The 18,524-nt window shown below is 44.4% G+C and overlaps 1 protein-coding gene across 1 annotated transcript in view; it reads right to left on the bottom strand.

Annotated features, from left to right (window-relative positions):
- Nucleotides 1-18,524, bottom strand: part of LOC117972155 (IgGFc-binding protein-like) — a 30,936-nt gene continuing 12,412 nt past the window's right edge. Inside the window, exons 15-38 of the mRNA XM_059011131.1 lie at nt 17,889-18,487; nt 17,109-17,676; nt 16,425-17,020; nt 15,502-16,072; nt 15,178-15,377; nt 14,746-14,881; nt 14,129-14,460; nt 13,424-13,994; nt 12,576-13,174; nt 11,836-12,403; nt 11,152-11,747; nt 10,245-10,815; nt 9,908-10,107; nt 9,359-9,500; nt 8,768-9,102; nt 7,704-8,274; nt 6,996-7,594; nt 6,250-6,817; nt 5,322-5,917; nt 4,334-4,904; nt 3,752-3,951; nt 1,899-2,270; nt 1,159-1,429; nt 1-621 (exon numbers count right to left, since the gene is read on the bottom strand). Coding sequence (XP_058867114.1) covers nt 1,160-1,429; nt 1,899-2,270; nt 3,752-3,951; nt 4,334-4,904; nt 5,322-5,917; nt 6,250-6,817; nt 6,996-7,594; nt 7,704-8,274; nt 8,768-9,102; nt 9,359-9,500; nt 9,908-10,107; nt 10,245-10,815; nt 11,152-11,747; nt 11,836-12,403; nt 12,576-13,174; nt 13,424-13,994; nt 14,129-14,460; nt 14,746-14,881; nt 15,178-15,377; nt 15,502-16,072; nt 16,425-17,020; nt 17,109-17,676; nt 17,889-18,487 — 10,331 coding nt within the window. The 3' untranslated portion in view covers nt 1-621; nt 1,159. The remainder of the gene's footprint in view (nt 622-1,158; nt 1,430-1,898; nt 2,271-3,751; nt 3,952-4,333; nt 4,905-5,321; nt 5,918-6,249; nt 6,818-6,995; nt 7,595-7,703; nt 8,275-8,767; nt 9,103-9,358; nt 9,501-9,907; nt 10,108-10,244; nt 10,816-11,151; nt 11,748-11,835; nt 12,404-12,575; nt 13,175-13,423; nt 13,995-14,128; nt 14,461-14,745; nt 14,882-15,177; nt 15,378-15,501; nt 16,073-16,424; nt 17,021-17,108; nt 17,677-17,888; nt 18,488-18,524) is intronic.

Raw genomic sequence — 18,524 nt, 5'->3', positions numbered from 1 at the left:
TTTTGATCATTTAAAGATTTTTTTTATTTCTTTCCTTGAAAAAGATACACTGTGATTGTGTTACAGTTACATTGGAAAGGAGATGAAAATAAATGTTACTCTAGAATGATGACCCCAGTATAGTAAGCATAGAGGTAAACACAGGGCAGTAAATGACTGTAAGACTGTGGACCCAATTCACAAACTTTTACAAGAACTATTCACACAACCGTTGTATAGACTTTTTATTTTTAATCTTAATTGTTTTTAAATTTTGTTTTTGAGAAAGTTGGAAGTTTATTCTCGTTGTTCAACATGCATGATCAATGTAGTTTAAACAGTCCTTAAGGTTCTTTGAATAGGTCAATCTACAGTACATTGAAATTAACACCAAATCCAAAAAAATAAAAAAATACACCAAAAAGACTAGCCATTAATGTTTGCTTTACAAAATGGGTAAATGGTACAGAGCAGAACTAAGGTGAAACGTAGTTAACAACACAGTTGTATGGTTCTATGACTGACGCTTAAACAACAAACTTCAACCTATATATAAGCAGTATTTGAAAAACCACACCAAGAGAATAAAGAATGTGATGAGCTGGGTGCTTGACTTCCAGCCTCAGTGCTTCATGCATAGCCCTGAAAAACACAAAGACAATGGTTTCACAACATGCAAACATAGGCTTGAGAGGGGTGTCCCTTTTGAACGAGCTATGATGTCATGTGAATAAAAACCTCACCATGATACTTAGACTAGAGCGAGACATGAAGAAGCGAGGATGTTCTCCAGCACTTCATTGCTTTTTTATCCTCAATCTGTTATTTTAGATACAATTCTATTCATAGTTGGGATTTGCCCCAAAAATGATCTCAACTTGGAAAGGCAGGACCAAACAACCAACAAATTACGTAATAACTACCCCAGATAAAAAAATAAACCAGGCCCATACTCTAAAACATTTACCACCTTGTTCAGTTTGCACCCTCTTTTTGTAAAACGGCAAACATTTTATTTGAAGCTTTTCAAACATCAGTGTTTTTTATTACATACATAAAAACTGGTGTAAACATGACACATGGTAAATACTTTGTGAATATGACCCTAACTGCAGTACAAACATACTCTGCAGACAATGAAAAGGGTGCCAGTCTTTGCTTACGCATTCAGAAACGTACCTCACTCCTTCCAGTCTGTGTGGAAGGCTAAGATGTTGGTTGCAATCCAGCTGCTTCTCATCATCAGGTCATCAGGGATCAACCCATTGAAATTTCCACACAGGCCGCAGAGCCGGCTGGCGTAGGACTCGCTCACTGTCACCTTCACATTACCGAAGCTGCAGTACTTGAGCTCAATCCCAGAGCTGTGCTTAATCACGACAGTTCCCTGGGACACCGTGATGGAAATGTCTCCTACATGCGCTGGTAACACCACCTGCTGTCCATTCACCTGGAGATGTAAAGCAGAGTGCATTGTAACCTCGCACAGCCTCTGAACTGTCAACACTGTTGTTCAAACTTATGGCATTAAAAAAAAATAAGTAGAAAAATAAATGTTCTGCTGTTTTTTTATGCAATCATTCTTAACGGTTTACTGCAATTACTCAGATGTGTTGATAAGCCTGTTTGAACTTGAGGAGATACCTGTGAAATATCTTATTGTGACATAATAAATACTGTTCGGCTTTAAACAAATTCTTCAAGTAAAATGACCTGTATGTGAGGAAGTGTTTTTCTACTCCATTAACTTCATTGTGTCAGAGTAATAATCCACGATTCTGCAGATCTCTGTCCAAAAAGGCTCTATAGTACAAACTATAGAGATCAGCTGGAGCCGACATGGCAAGCACAGGGGTGCGGTTCAATAATAATGTCTAGTCTAGACCCCTTTGATTCATAATGCATTAGTCTGCACTCACCAGAACCATCAGATCTGGCTTCAAAACGATGGACGTGGCTTCATAGTTAAAGTAAACAGCATTTGTTATCGGTGTCGGGGCAGCCAGGTTCAGGTCAGCTGTGACTTCGAAGCGAGTCTGGGAGCCGTCGCAGAGGGTGATCATCTTATACTTTCCGTTCGACCCCAGCATGGTCATCAGCTTGTCAAACGTGGTGAGCCCGCCCACGGAGAGCAGGTTGCAGCTGGCGTGAGTGCGGCCGCACGTCCGGATTCCTCTTTGCACCACACAGTTCTCCCCTGGGGCACAGCTGATCTTCTCACAGCTTACATACCCCTCGACCATGCACTTGCACCTCTCTGTGCAGTCGTCAGACACAAGGGACTCCCCGACCTGCAAGGGCAAGCAAAGAGTTTGGGGATCGAACAGTTAATGGGAAAACAACATATTTCATTGTATTTGTTTAAAATGATGTGATCAATATAACAACATTACAATGGTCTATCCCTCTAATTCATGTTATAGGTCTCAAATGTGCAGTTTTGAAAGAAAAACCTGTAAAACATGATACAGGGATGGGAGTAAGATTCCCATTGCACAGCAGGTTGATCCATTCCTGGTTTTACTATGAGTTTAACAAGACACAACTAAGCTTGTTACCTATACACACTGTAGAGAATAATGCTAGTAAAACCTGAAATTGCTGAAACTGCTATGCAACAGGGGTCTTATTTCCATCCCTGTGATATACTACGCTAAGTTAAAAAAACATGCTTTTTTGTCTTTTACTTCATGGGTAATTTCACCTGGGGAGTAAAACAATATAAAGGATATAAATGACACATCTTGCTAATGCATTTTCACACTACTGTATATTGTAACGTAGCTGCCTCAGAGACCCGTCTCCAAACATTAGACGACAATGTCCAGTTATTTCCATCATAGCAACGTCTTGCTTTTCCAGTCGCCTGATTGGTTCTTTAACCTGTCCAATCGCAGTGCTCTGTTTGTGTTCAGAGTTTATATCAGAGCGCTGTCCAGAGGGGAGGCCAGAGAGTTGGCGCGCGTCAGTGTGTTTACCTCAGAGCGAGGTGCGGCTTATCCACATTCGGCCGGCGCGTGTAAAATAAATGCCGATGAAGGCAGGTTTTATTCCGGTAGGGAAAGTTTAGCTTAGTTATTGTTGTCTACAAAGACAATTAACAGAGCTTGCGCTTAATGTGCTAGTAATACATAAATACGGTATAACGGAAATGTGGGAGCGAGTAAACAAAAAGCCGAGGCCTCCTTGTGAAGTTACTGTTCCGGGCATCTCTTCTGGCACGGAGCTCAGGCAAGTAAACATTACTTAATGTTTATTAATGGTTATTGCTAATGTACTACTGTACGGAAGAGCAGTGTTACTGGATCAACGTTTCATTTTGACAACTAGTAACATGTCATTTAACGAGCCTGCGCAGAACTGTTGTGGCAAATGGTGGTATTTCGGCGGTGGTTACTACACTAGATTTTCAGAGTTTTTTTCTTCAATTTATTGACTCCTTAGCACCTCTGAAACCGTTAAAACAACTGTATATAATAACCCAGAATTTAAAATTAAAACGTTGGGTGTATTTATTGCATTAAACAACAATTCATGTTTTTTTTCATTTAATCAAAACATGTTAAATGTACGAAAAGCTAGGTTAGAAAAATGTGATTACAGGATGTGTTTGTGTGTGTGTTTAGATGGATAGATATAAATAAATAATACATTGTCAAATAATACTTTGTATGAAAACAAACTAAGTGAGATCTACATGTTTTAAAAGTGCTCAGAGCTGCCTTTTGTTTATATGAGTGTATGTATAAGTGTTATGTAAAACTGGACTGACCTTCATGTATCTCCCATTGTGAACGCAGCCGCACATCTTCAGCAACACGCATTTCTCCCCATCAAAGACGTAGCCCGAGTCGCACTGGCAGCCCTCATAACACTTGGAGGAGCAGGTGAGGGCGGCGATGGCACTGGCACAGGTGCTGCCACAGGTGTCGGCGCACACCTCATATTGGCTGTTCACAGGACAGGTCATTGCTGAAATAAAGAACAACAAAAACACTCACCCTGTGAATACAGTAAGGTTTGCAAATAATAATCCAAATTATAATTCCGGTAATAAAAAGAAAAAAAATACACTAACAGTGTTTGCAACGACCTGGCTTGAATATGGACATTTGTTGGAAGTCTCAAAGAACAGCAATAATAAGCCACCCAAACCCCATATGGGGGTTCCTCGTAAGGGCCACAACTGCTAGGGTTAGGTGATTGGGAGGCACTTTTACTATAACTAACCCTGCTACATCTGTGGGTAAAACTCTCAGGATTAAAGTAAAATAGACACATGCTTTGGTTGATGACACCCTTAAGTTGATCTCACCCCCCCCCCCCCCCCCACAAAAGAGAGTTATCTACATACGGCAGAACCCATCGTTCCTCCAGGGCTTGATGATGACTCCAGCATCCTGGCAGGCAGCAGTGTAGGCTTCCAGATTCCTACAGAGGATATCCCTCAGCCCATCAGTGGCACATACGTCAAAAACACAGTTTTCAAAGTAAATGTCAGGACTGATGACGGAGTGGCAGGCTGCAAAGGGGCCCGTTGTGGAGGAGATGATCCCACAGCTGTCTGCTGTGCTGTACTTGGCCTTGTTGGTTTCGTCACACCGTGGACAGTCCTGGTCACAGCCATGGTTGCACTTGGCTCCTTCTACAAAGACTTGCCAGCTGGCCCCAAAGGCATTGACGTTCTCTGTGAGTCCGCCACCCTGCAGTGCAAACTCATCCTTTTTGTTGCCGTTGAAGTTGCCGCAAAGTCCACCTACCTTGTTCCGGTAGTTGCCAGGGACGGTTACCTGCACGTAGTACACAGAGTCATAGAGAACCTTCAGCCCAAACTCTGTCTGAAGGATGATGTTTTTACCCTGCTGGATCACAGAAACCTTCCCATCGTCCAGCTTCAGGGGTAGGTTTGTTGAGATCCCATTGAGCTGTGGTGGAAAAGGGGAAATGTATAGTTTCCAGTGTTGTTATGCAGACAAGATATATAAAAAAGTAATGTGCAACTGGCTTTTATGTGGTAAAACCAATTTTCCAATGTCTTGTTAAAGTATTATTTATGCTGGCTATTGTCAATTCAGTTTTAACTTAATATGCTTCGTGCATTCAACATCATGCCCCACTTGGATCAGTAAACACAGATCTCACTGTGACATTCCTCACTTGCAGCATTTATAATCATTTATATGTAAATCAGTTTTTTGAGTCATGTAGATTATTTTACTATGATGCAAATCTTTAGTAAATACATGTGTTATTACATTTATGATGTAATGAACTGTTGTCAGTTGTCAATACCTTTTATAAACAAGTCAAAATAAAAAGACAAGTAGACCTGCTTAGCTTACCTTCACTTTCCATTGGACCTTCTGCTCCATGGTGATGCTATAGCCATTCACCTTAGTGACCACCATTCTAGTGACAGCCACCTTCCTGTTGCCATAGCTCTCGTTCTCCACCTGCACTTCAAAAGGTGTAAGACTGTCGTTCGTGTACAGGAGCTTTGCCAGTGTGTAGGTGCAGGTGCCCTGGAAGTCGAATTTCAGCCCATCGAATGAGGTGTAGTGTGGGTCTCCAGAAGCAGTGCACTTCCCCTCCCCTAGGGGATGGCATCCCTGCACACCATTCTGTACTTTGCACACCTCGTTCTCCCCGCATGTGATTGGCTGGCACTGCACAGCTCCACTGGCACCGCACGTGCACTGACTCGTGCACAATCCATCAGGGAAAAACATTTCCCCAGCCTTGTAGTAGCGGCCACTGTACATGCAGCCACACTGGGCGATGGGGACACACTGGACTCCACTAAGAATGAATCCCTCATTACACTGGCATCCTTCCTCGCACAAAGCATCGCACTGGGTGCCAGTGGTGAGACTGGCACACGTGGATGGGCATCCACTGGCACACACCTCATAGTGGCTGTTTTGAGGACAGTCAGGAGCTGAGAGGAGAAAAAATACAATAATAATGTGTAATGTTGACAAATGGGCCCTGTATTTAGTGAGTTATATGTTGAGGGACAAGCTATTTTGTTAACGTAGCTTTACATTTCCTTTGTGGTTTTATGAGTGCTTCTGGGTTCTGTTTCTCCAGTATTGAATTATTATAATATAACCTGGTTTTGTCTGGAGAATCATGGGTGCCAGGACATTGCTCTCTCTTTCATTTCATTCAAATCATGATACAATGTGACCTTTCAACTCCCCAGCCCCAACTATCAACATCAATATGTTTTTACCATCAGAATACTTAAAATAAGTAAACAACACTTACGGCAAAATGTTTTAGTTCTCCATTGATAAACCTGGGCTCCTTTTTCCTGACAGTCGGTGACATAGGCAGTGATGGCCTTACACACAACAGTCTTCATGCCCTTGTAAAGACAGGCATCAAACACACAGTCATCGAAGAAATATGTAGGGGGCACCTTGGCATGGCAATCTCTGAACGGCCCAGTCGGATCCGTGATTATGCCACAGTATGCATTGGTCTCATATTGACGTTTCTGAGTGGCATCGCAGTTCGGACATGTTCCTTTGCACTGGTCACTGCAGCCAGGGATGTCTTCAGTCTTCCAGCTCGCTCCAAACTCTGCCGGCACTTGGGTCAGCTGCCCATCCTTCATAGTCAAGTCATCCTTGTCATCCTGGTTGTAGTTTCCACACAGGCCACACATAGCTCCTGCATAACTTTGAGGTACAGTGACTGCCACTCGGCTGTGCCAGTTGAAAGCGACCTGTAGTCCGAAACCTGTCTGAATGATGGCACTCCATCCTTTCTCTTGGATTGATAATCTATTGTTCTCCAGGCTCAAGGGCAGGTTCACCCACAGGTTGTCCACCTGGTAAGAAAGAGAAGAAATCAGTTGCTGTTTGTTATGGAATTAAATGTAATAAAAAGTGTTCATCTATCTATTGAATAATGTTTTGTAGGGAATTATGAATATTCTGTTGTCATTTCTTCAATGCTGTAGTTTTCAGCCATTTGCTAGCTTTACTAAAGTGGACACAAACACTCACCTGAACCTTCCCAGCATGGTCCGTGCTGACGATGATGATGTGGCCGTACACGTTGACCTGTACGAGCCGTGTGTAAGCCACAGCCTTATTGCCTCGGTGCTCATTCTGCACCTGCACCTGGAACTTCTCCAGTTCATCAGTTGCATTGCAGACAGCTGCTAGCTGGTAGAAGCAGGTTCCCTGGAAGTCAAACTTGCGTCCATCAAAGGAGATGTAGTGAGGGTCCCCACTGGCACTGCATGTCGCTTTTTTGTTGGAATAACAACCCCTTACTCCTTTAACTACCTTACAAACTTCAAAAGACTTGCATTTTGTGTTTATGCACTGCACTTTGCCAGTGCCTGTGTCACAGATGCAGGATTGCTCGCAGTTACTGTCAGACCACAGCCTGACCCCAGGTGGGTAGTATCGGCCCTTGTAGGTGCAGCCACATTTCTTGACAGGCACACACTCTCCAGCACTGAGAACGAAGCCATCGTTACACTGGCAGGTCTCGGTGCAGGGCAGCTTGCAATTGACAGACGCGCTAGGGTTGGAGCAGGACGCAGGACAGGCGCTGCCACAGGACTCGTAGTGACTGTTAGGAGGACATGTCAGTGCTACAGGGACAAGACAGAAACAATTAGGATTGCAAAAGAAAGATGTTACACCAACTATGACAGCTGAAGCACCAAAGGTGTATTTAAACTAGGGATAACAGATACTTACGGCATTGGGACTGCTCTCTCCAGTTGTATACTTTTACTCCTGCTGCCTGGCAAGCATCGGCGTAGGTGTTCAGCGCTTGACAGAGGAAACCTCTGAACCCATCATTCAAACACACATCGTACACACATCCGTCCATAAAGAGCTCTGGCTTGATGACTGCATGGCAGTCCCTGAAAGGCCCATCAGCTTTGTACAGCAGACCACAGAACTCCTCTCCCTGGTATTTGGTAATGAAACTGGGCTCGCAGGTTTTGCACTCTCCATTGCAGTCATCCCGGCATGCAGGATCATGATCTTCAACTTTCCAGCTTCCCCCAAAGGACACAGCATTCTTGGCTTGCTGCCCATCTGGCATGCGGAAATCATCTTTTGATTCTTCGTTGTAGTTCCCGCACAACCCACATAGCGCACCAAGGAAAGCACTGGGAACAGACACAGCGAGGCGGTGGTTCCAGTCAAAGGTTAACCTGAGGCCAAAATCAGTCTGCAGAACACCACGATTTCCACTTTGATAGATTTTCACTTTGCCATCCTGGAGCGTGACAGGCAAGAAATACACATTCTGGTCGACCTAAACAGGGTGGAAACAAAGAAGGGGAAAAAATGAAGTTACATGCTGGAGGAATAGCTGGCCACTGGATGAGAGGTCAGTGCAATGTATTATTATTATCATTGTTATTATTTTTCTTTTGTGATGAGCAAAGACTATGAGGCAAACAGTTTTGGACTGGACTGATTTTATTTACGTTGGCAACTGCAGCCTTGCTAAAACTGCTGTTGTAGGTCTTGGTGCATGTCTTTCAACAGTCATTGAAAGATAGACATCCTGAGATACAGTGATTGTCTTCTCTTTTTTTCTCCTCGGGAGACTATATACTTTACCACAAAAATGTAATTGTGGGATGATTGACTGGGGATTTGTTGCAGGAAAGTATAGAGGATTTATGTATTCTTATGTCTCAGGAGAAGGAGGAATAGTGTTAGGGCTGAGCTTAGGGTTAAGGCTAGGGTTATGGTTGAGCCATCGGGGGGCGTATTAAATCATGACTATAGGCGTCTCTTACCCTCACACGACCATTTTCAGACTTTGCCACAGTTATATCGAGGCCGTAGACCTGAACATTGAAATATTTCAAGTAGGCCACTTGTGTGCTACCCCGGTTTTCGTTCTTTGCCTCGATATTAAATCTGGGCAGATCAGCATCTTCCCCGCAGGTCTTGGCGATGGTGTAGGTACAGGTGCCCTGGAAACTGAAGAGTTGCCCATCAAAAGTGCGGTAATGTGGGTCTCCCCAAGCAATACACTCAGCCTTGGATTCTGGGACACACACCGGGGTATTTTTCACTACTTGGCATTGCTCTCCAGTTTGACACTGTTTCTTCTCACAAAGGTCTACAACTACAGAAGCAAGAAAATAATGATCTCTATGTTAGGTATATTCAAAATAAACAATATAACACCTGCAGAGGAACAGTCCTTTAAAAAAATCAGCATTGGTTATTCTTACAGCAAGGTACTGTGCTCTCAGAAATCTCATGTAGTAAAGCAAGATCGGGCCTTGTCGGTACTGGGATGGGTAACGTGTGATGATAGCCATGTGCTGAGGGATATAGTGTTGCATCTTTAAATATGAGATGCGTGGATTTGTACTTACTGTCCTGTTGGCACGTCTGCACTCCATCCAGCACAAGGCAGCGCTCCCCTGTGGCGCAGCTAATGCTCTCGCATATCACAACCCCCTTGGGGAAGCAAGTGCACTTCTTGGTGCAGTCGACAGACATCACTGACTCCCCAGCCTGCAAGGACAAGCAATTAGTAATCACAGTTATTTCTATGCAGGAGAAAACCGTTTGCACAGTGGCTAATTTAAGCTCTTGGTAAAACCTGGATTTATTAAAACCACACTCTGCATGGGAGTCTTGTTTTACAAATTAATTGTACTTCTGAATTACAAACCATTCCTAAAAAAGTCTGTAAACCATCTGTCATCTATGAAGGGCAACTCAACAACTAAGGTAAAAGAACATCTTCAAAGTTTATAGTGTATTATGCTATGGAGTTTCAAGGCAAGTCTTTTTTAAAGTCTTGGATGGACTTTTCTTTTAAGGTGAAATTGGTAATTTTAGAATGACACCACATAAAACCAAGCACAGAAAAATGATTTAAATCGTGAGGAAAGAATGTAGCATGGAATAGGGCTGACCTTCATGTATCTCCCGTTGTGCACACAGCCACAGTTTCCAGAGGATACACACTGCTCCCCATCAAACACAAAGCCAGGATCACACTGGCAGCCCTCATAACATTGAGATGTGCAGGTGAGGGGGGTGATGATACTTGCACAAGCACTGCCACAGGTGTCCGCACAAACTTTGTATTGGCTGTTCTTTGGACAAGTCATTGCTAAAAATAAGATGCAGATAAATAGTTGATATACGTTTTTAAAAAAAATCAATAAACACTTAAATGTAACACTACTAAAACATTAGTGTAACATGCTCATGATATATTTTGTAAAAAAATAAAAATGAATTGCTTACGGCAGAACCCATCGTTCCTCCAGGGCTTGATGATGACTCCAGCATCCTGGCAGGCAGCAGTGTAGGCTTCCAGATTCCTACAGAGGATATCCCTCAGCCCATCAGTGGCGCACACATCAAAGACACAGTTTTCAAAGTAAATGTCAGGACTGATGACGGAGTGGCAGGCTGCAAAGGGGCCCGTTGTGGAGGAGATGATCCCACAGCTGTCTGCTGTGCTGTACTTGGCCTTGTTGGTTTCGTCACACCGTGGACAGTCCTGGTCACAGCCATGGTTGCACTTGGCTCCTTCTACAAAGACTTGCCAGCTGGCCCCAAAGGCATTGACGTTCTCTGTGAGTCCGCCACCCTGCAGTGCAAACTCATCCTTTTTGTTGCCGTTGAAGTTGCCACAAAGTCCACCTACCTTGTTCCGGTAGTTGCCAGGGACGGTTACCTGCACGTAGTACACAGAGTCGTAGAGAACCTTCAGCCCAAACTCTGTCTGAAGGATGATGTTTTTACCCTGCTGGATCACAGAAACCTTCCCATCGTCCAGCTTCAGGGGTAGGTTTGTATTGATTCCATTCACCTGAAAATTATTGGGATAATTTTAATTCTTGTAAGGAAACAAAAAAAGAATGCAAACAGAAAGATTCATTAAGCATTCAGATTCTTTGATTGGGAATTGTTTGAATAAATATATTAACTGTACAGAAAGGGACAAGTTGTTTCTAGACTAAATACAATATTTTGTTCATTGCATCCAACAAAAATTCCAGATTCCTGAAACTCCATGACAGATTTAGGAATAATTACAGGCACGCAATGTTCCTGCTTGTATTTTGAATGACAGGACCTCTCAAATAGTGCTTTCCTGCATAATAACAAAACATGACAGAAGAGATACTCTTCCCTGTCAGCTTACCTTCACTTTCCATTGGACCTTCTGCTCCATGGTGATGCTATAGCCATTCACCTTCGTGACCACCATTCTAGTGACAGCCACCTTCCTGTTGCCGTAGCTCTCGTTCTCCACCTGCACTTCAAAAGGTGTAAGACTGCTGTTCGTGTACAGGAGCTTTGCCAGTGTGTAGGTGCAGGTGCCCTGGAAGTCGAATTTCAGCCCATCGAATGAGGTGTAGTGTGGGTCCCCAGAAGCAGTGCACTTCCCCTCCCCTAGGGGATGGCATCCCTGCACACCATTCTGTACTTTGCACACCTCGTTCTCCCCGCATGTGATTGGCTGGCACTGCACAGCTCCACTGGCACCGCACGTGCACTGACTCGTGCACAATCCATCAGGGAAAAACATTTCTCCAGCCTTGTAGTAACGGCCACTGTACATGCAGCCACACTGGGAGATGGGGACACACTGGACTCCACTGAGAATGAATCCCTCATTACACTGGCATCCTTCCTCGCACAAAGCATCGCACTGTGTGCCAGTGGTGAGACTGGCACACGTGGAAGGGCATCCACTGGCACACACCTCATAGTGGCTGTTTTTAGGACAGTCAGGAGCTGAAGGGAGTAAAATTCAAATAATCCATACACTGTTTCAAGTAGGACTATACCTTTTAGAGAAGAATAAAATAAAAACTACACTTACTGCAAAATGTGTCTGTTCTCCATTCATAAACCTGGGCTCCAGCCTGCTGACATTCGGTGACATAGCCACTAATGGCCTTACACACAACAGACTGCATGCCTTTGTAAAGACAGGCATCAAACACACAGTCATCAAAGAAATTTGTACGGGGCACCTTGGCATGGCAATCCCTGAATGGCCCAGTCGGATCCGTGATTATGCCACAGTATTCATTGGTCTCATATTGACGTTTCTGAGTGACATCACAGTTCGGACACGTTCCTTTGCACTGGTCACTGCAGCCGGGGATGTCTTCTGTCTTCCAACTTGCTCCAAATTCTGCTGGGACTTTGGTCAGCTGCCCGTTCTTCATGGTTAAGTCATCCTTGCTATCCTGGTTGTAGTTTCCACACAGGCCACACATAGCTCCTGCATAACTTTCAGGTACAGTGACTGCCACTCGGCTGTGCCAGTTGAAAGCGACCTGTAGTCCGAAACCTGTCTGAATGATGGCGCTCCAGCCTTTCTCTTGTATTGATAATCTATTGTTCTCCAGGCTCAAGGGCAGGTTCACCCAAAGGTTGTCCACCTGGTAAGAAAGAGACAAAATTGTTTGCTATTTGTTGTGGAATGAAATCTAATAAAAAGTGTCTAACGAATGTAGTGTTTTGTGAGGAATTATGAATATTCTGTTATGATTTATTTAATGGTGTAGTTTTCAGTCATTTGCTAGCTTTACTAAAGTGGACACAAACACTCACCTGGACCTTCCCAGCATGGTCCGTGCTGACGATGATGATGTGGCCGTACACGTTGACCTGTACGAGCCGTGTGTAAGCCACAGCCTTATTGCCTCGGTGCTCATTCTGCACCTGCACCTGGAACTTCTCCAGTTCATCAGTTGCATTGCAGACAGCCGCCAGCTGGTAGAAGCAGGTTCCCTGGAAGTCAAACTTGCTTCCATCAAAGGAGATGTAGTGAGGGTCCCCACTGGCACTGCATGTTGCCTTTCTGTTGGAGTAACAACCCCTCACTCCTTTAACTACCTTACAAACTTCAAAGGACTTGCATTTTGTGTTTCTGCACTGCACTTTGCCAGTGCCCTCGTCACAGATGCATGATTGCTCGCAGTTATTGTCAGACCACAGCCTGACCCCAGGTGGGTAGTATCGGTCCTGGTAGGTGCAACCACATTTCGTGACGGGCACACACTCTCCAGCACTGAGAACGAAGCCATCATTACACAGGCAGGTCTCGGTGCAGGGCAGCTTGCAATTGACAGAAGTGCTAGTGTTGGAGCAGGATGCAGGACAGGCGCTGCCACAGGACTCGTAGTGACTGTTAGGAGGACATGTCAGAGCTACAGGGACAAGACAGAATTAAAGGGAATTGAGTGCCTATTGAATGCCTCCATGCTTCTTATCCACAATATACTGTGCATATTCATATTTGGACACCGTTTATCTTCTAAGTATATAAAGTAGCAAATAATTTCAAAATAACCAATTATATATATATATAATCAGCTAGCACAGAAAAAGTGCATTATATTTACTGCTCTTTTAAAGGTGTGTGCGGTATAGAAACATTTTGCTGCATGGATACTTACGACATTGGGACTGATTTCTCCATTTGTATACTTTAACCCCTGCTGCCTGGCACACATCTGCATAGGTCTTCAAAGCCTGACAGAGGAAAACACTAAACCCGTCATTCAAACACACGTCGTAGACACAGCCATCCATAAAGAGCTCTGGCTTGATGACTGCATGGCAGTCCCTGAAAGGCCCATCCGCTTTGGCCAGCAGACCACAGAACTCCTCTCCTTGGTACTTGGAAATGAGGCTAGGTTCACAGGTTTTGCACTCTCCAATGCAGTCGTCCCAGCATGCAGGATCATCATCTTTAACTTTCCAGCTTCTCCCAAAGGACACAGCATTGTCGGCCTCTTCTCCATCCCCCATGATGAAGTCATCTTTTGAGTCACCATTGTAATTTCCACACAACCCGCACAGTTGATTAAGGAAGGTGCTTGTAACTGATACAGTGAGGTAGTGGTTCCAGTCATAGGACAATCTGAGACCAAAATCGGTTTCCAGGACAAGAAGACCTCCACTTTGATAGAGTTTTACTTTCCCATCCTGGAGACTGCCGGGCAAGAAAAACACATTCTGATTTACCTGGAATAGAAACAATACATTTTATTAATATTTACAAACTTAGAAATATAATTTTAGACATCTAGGAAACATCACATCCACACGTTTTGTGGTGTTGATGCAATGATGCTCAGGAATAACTACATAGTTCTTACCCTCACTCTGCCATTCTCAGACTTGGCCATAGTTATCGTTAAGCCATAGACCTGGACGTTTACATGTTTCAAATAGGCCACTCGTGTGTTACCCCGGTTTTCGTTCTTTGCCTCGATATTGAAGTCGGGTAGGGTTTTGTCCCCACAAGTCTTGGCGATGGTGTAGGTACAGGTGCCCTGGAAATCGAAGCTTCGTCCATCGAAGGTGCGGTAATGTGGATCTCCCCAAGCGATACACTCAGCTTTCGATAGTGGTAAGCACACAGCCTGGTTGTCCACTTTTTGGCAAGTTTCCCCATTCCTGCACTGCTTACTTGTGCATGGATCCACAACTACAGGTGCGTAGGAAAGGAGAAGTAGTTCAGGATCAGTGAAATTGTTGAGGTAGGGGAGTGGATCAGAGCAGAAAAAGGAATAGACCACATCATCTCAAATACCAGAATTAAGATGAATACAAGGAACAACCATTTCAACAATACATGGAAGACATTTTGTGTTCAACAGCAGCAGGACAGTCTACCACAGTAAGGCACAAATCAATTATTACCATCACAATTCAACACCATTCTGACCTTTCCTTCCACCATTAAAACCAACAGTGCCATTATCAAACTCACGCTCATCTAAACAGATCTGGGCTCCATTCTGCACAGCACACCCAGTGGTACATTGGATTGTCTCACAGCTCACTGCTCCCTTGGGGTTACATGTGCACTTCCTGGAGCAGTCTGCAGACATCAGGGACTCCCCAACCTGTGAAGAAAAGTCAATACATTGTAACTGGGTCAAATTGATCAGGAATCTAGAGATAGTGTATCACACTGTACAGGATCTCACTCTGCCAGAGACCATGTAGCGGCACAGGAATTGATTTTATAATCCACAATGAAATATTTTCTGTTGTAAAAGGAATTACTGTTCGAAACGATTTTGCTATTGATATCCTCTGTCACAACCAAATAGCTTCATAAACTCATATTTCACAGTCACCAAAAGAATATGTTGATATTCAGAACCATCACAGTAAAAGAACGAGGAATGGGGCTGACCTTCATGTATCTCCCATTGTGCGAACAACCACAGTTTCCAGAGGATACACACTGCTCCCCATCAAACACAAAGCCAGGGTCACACTGGCAGCCCTCATAACACTGAGATGTGCAGGTGAGGGGGGCGATGATACCTGCACAAGCACTGCGACAGGTGTCAGCACAAACCTCGTATTGGCTGTTCTTTGGACAAGTCATTGCTAAAATGAGACACAGAAATATTTAAAATACATAAAAACCCCCACTTAATTCAATACTTCTTAAAACACTAGTGTAACATACTCATTATATCAATTGTAAAAAGAAAAACAATGAATTGCTTACGGCAGAACCCATCGTTCCTCCAGGGCTTGATGATGACTCCAGCATCCTGGCAGGCAGCAGTGTAGGCTTCCAGATTCCTACAGAGGATATCCCTCAGCCCATCAGTGGCACATACGTCAAAGACACAGTTTTCAAAGTAAATGTCAGGACTGATGACGGAGTGGCAGGCTGCGAAGGGGCCCGTTGTGGAGGAGATGATCCCACAGCTGTCTGCTGTGCTGTACTTGGCCTTTTTGGTTTCGTCACACCGGGGGCAGTCCTGGTCACAGCCATGGTTGCACTTGGCGCCTTCCACAAATATATTCCAACTGGCCCCAAAGGCATTGACGTTCTCTGTGAGTCCGCCACCCTGCAGTGCAAACTCATCCTTTTTGTTGCCGTTGAAGTTGCCACAAAGTCCACCTACCTTGTTCCGGTAGTTGCCAGGGACGGTTACCTGCACGTAGTACACCGAGTCATAGAGAACCTTCAGCCCAAACTCTGTCTGAAGGATGATGTTTTTACCCTGCTGGATCACAGAAACCTTCCCATCGTCCAGCTTCAGGGGTAGGTTTGTATTGATTCCATTCACCTGAGAATTATTGGGATAACTTTAATTCAAAGAAAATATTTCATCTTGTAAGGAAATGAAAAAAGAATGGAAACAGAAAAATTGGTTAAGCATTCAGATTCTTTGATTGGGAATTGTTTGATTAACTATATTAAATGTACAGAAAGGGACAAGTTGTTTCTAGACTAAATACAATATTTTGTTCATTGCATCCAAAAAAATTCTAGATTCCTGAAACTCCATGACAGATTTAGGAATAATTACAGGCACGCAGTGTTCCTGCTTGTATTTTGAATGACAGGACCTCTCAAATAGTGCTTTCCTGCATAATAACAAAACATGACAGAAGAGATACTCATCCCTCTCAGCTTACCTTCACTCTCCATTGGACCTTCTGCTCCATGGTGATGCTATAGCCATTCACCTTAGTGACCACCATTCTAGTGACAGCCACCTTCCTGTTGCCGTAGCTCTCGTTCTCCACCTGCACTTCAAAAGGTGTAAGACTGCCGTTCGTGTACAGGAGCTTTGCCAGTGTGTAGGTGCAGGTGCCCTGGAAGTCGAATTTCAGCCCATCGAATGAGGTGTAGTGTGGGTCTCCAGAAGCAGTGCACTTCCCCTCCCCTAGGGGATGGCATCCCTGCACACCATTCTGTACTTTGCACACCTCGTTCTCCCCGCATGTGATTGGCTGGCACTGCACAGCTCCACTGGCACCGCACGTGCACTGACTCGTGCACAATCCATCAGGGAAAAACATTTCTCCAGCCTTGTAGTAACGGCCACTGTACATGCAGCCACACTGGGAGATGGGGACACACTGGACTCCACTGAGAATGAATCCCTCATTACACTGGCATCCTTCTTCACACAAAGCATCGCACTGTGTGCCAGTGGTGAGACTGGCACACGTGGATGGGCATCCACTGGCACACATCTCATAGTGGCTGTTTTCAGGACAGACAGGAGCTGAGGGGAGTGAAATGCAAATAATCCACACACACTGTCAAGTAGGACTATACCTTTTAGAGAAGAATAAAATAAAAACTAGACTTACTGCAAAATGTGTCTGTTCTCCATTTATAAACCTGGGCTCCAGCCTCCTGACATTTGGTGACGTAGCCACTGATGGCCTTACACACAACAGATTGTATGCCCTTGTAAAGACAGGCATCAAACACACAGTCATCAAAGAAATATGTAGGGGGCACCTTGGCATGGCAATCTCTGAATGGCCCAGTCGGATCCGTGATTATGCCACAGTATTCATTGGTCTCATATTGACGTTTCTGAGTGACATCACAGTTCGGACACGTTCCTTTGCACTGGTCACTGCAGCCGGGGATGTCTTCTGTCTTCCAACTTGCTCCAAATTCTGCTGGGACTTTGGTCAGCTGCCCATTCTTCATAGTCAAGTCATCCTTGTCATCCTGGTTGTAGTTTCCACACAGGCCACACATCGCGCCTGCGTAGCTTTCAGGAACAGTGATTTCCACTTGGCTCTTCCAGTCGAAAGTCACCTGCAATCCGAAACCGGTCTCAATGACGGCTTTCCAGCCTTTGCTTTGGATTGATAATCTGTTGTCTTCTAGGCTCAAGGGTAGGTTCTCCCACAGGTTATCCACCTAGTTTATTAGCAAAGTAGGAAAATGTAATGAACATAAATATTATTGTACAAAAAAATCATCAAAAAAAATAAAATTATATTATACTTAATCCCTCAACAATGCACACGTATGCCAATAAAGTACGTGTTACTTATTTAGGAGTTTGAATGAGGGAAATCCCTAAATTGTCCTTTTGTATCTAAGAATATACATTAGACAGAAACACTCACCTGGACCTTCCCAGCATGGTCCGTGCTGACGATGATGATGTGGCCGTACACGTTGACCTGTACGAGCCGTGTGTAAGCCACAGCCTTATTGCCTCTGTGCTCATTTTGCACCTGCACCTGGAACTTCTCCAGTTCATCAGTTGCATTGCAGACAGCTGCTAGCTGGTAGAAGCAGGTTCCTTGGAAGTCAAACTTGCGTCCATCAAAGGAGATGTAGTGAGGGTCCCCACTGGCTCTGCATGTTGCCTTTCTATTGGAATAACAACCCCTTACTCCTTTAACTACCTTACAAACTTCGAAGGACTTGCATTTTGTGTTTCTGCACTGCACTTTGCCAGTGCCTGCGTCACAGATGCAGGATTGCTCGCAGCTATTGTCAGACCACAGCCTGACCCCAGGTGGGTAGTATCGGTCTTGATAGGTGCAACCACATTTCTTGATGGGCACACACTCTCCAGCACTGAGAACGAAGCCATCGTTACACTGGCAGGTCTCGGTGCAGGGCAGCTTGCAATTGACAGAAGCGCTAGGGTTTGAGCAGGATGCAGGACAGGCGCTCCCACAGGACTCGTAGTGACTGTTAGGAGGACATGTCAGAGCTACAGGGACAAGACAGAATAAAATGGAATTTATTGT

The sequence above is a fragment of the Acipenser ruthenus genome, chromosome 41 (genome assembly GCF_902713425.1).
Source record: "Acipenser ruthenus chromosome 41, fAciRut3.2 maternal haplotype, whole genome shotgun sequence".
NCBI classification, from domain to species: Eukaryota; Metazoa; Chordata; class Actinopteri; order Acipenseriformes; family Acipenseridae; genus Acipenser; species Acipenser ruthenus.
This window is presented reverse-complemented; position numbering and strand designations above follow the sequence as displayed.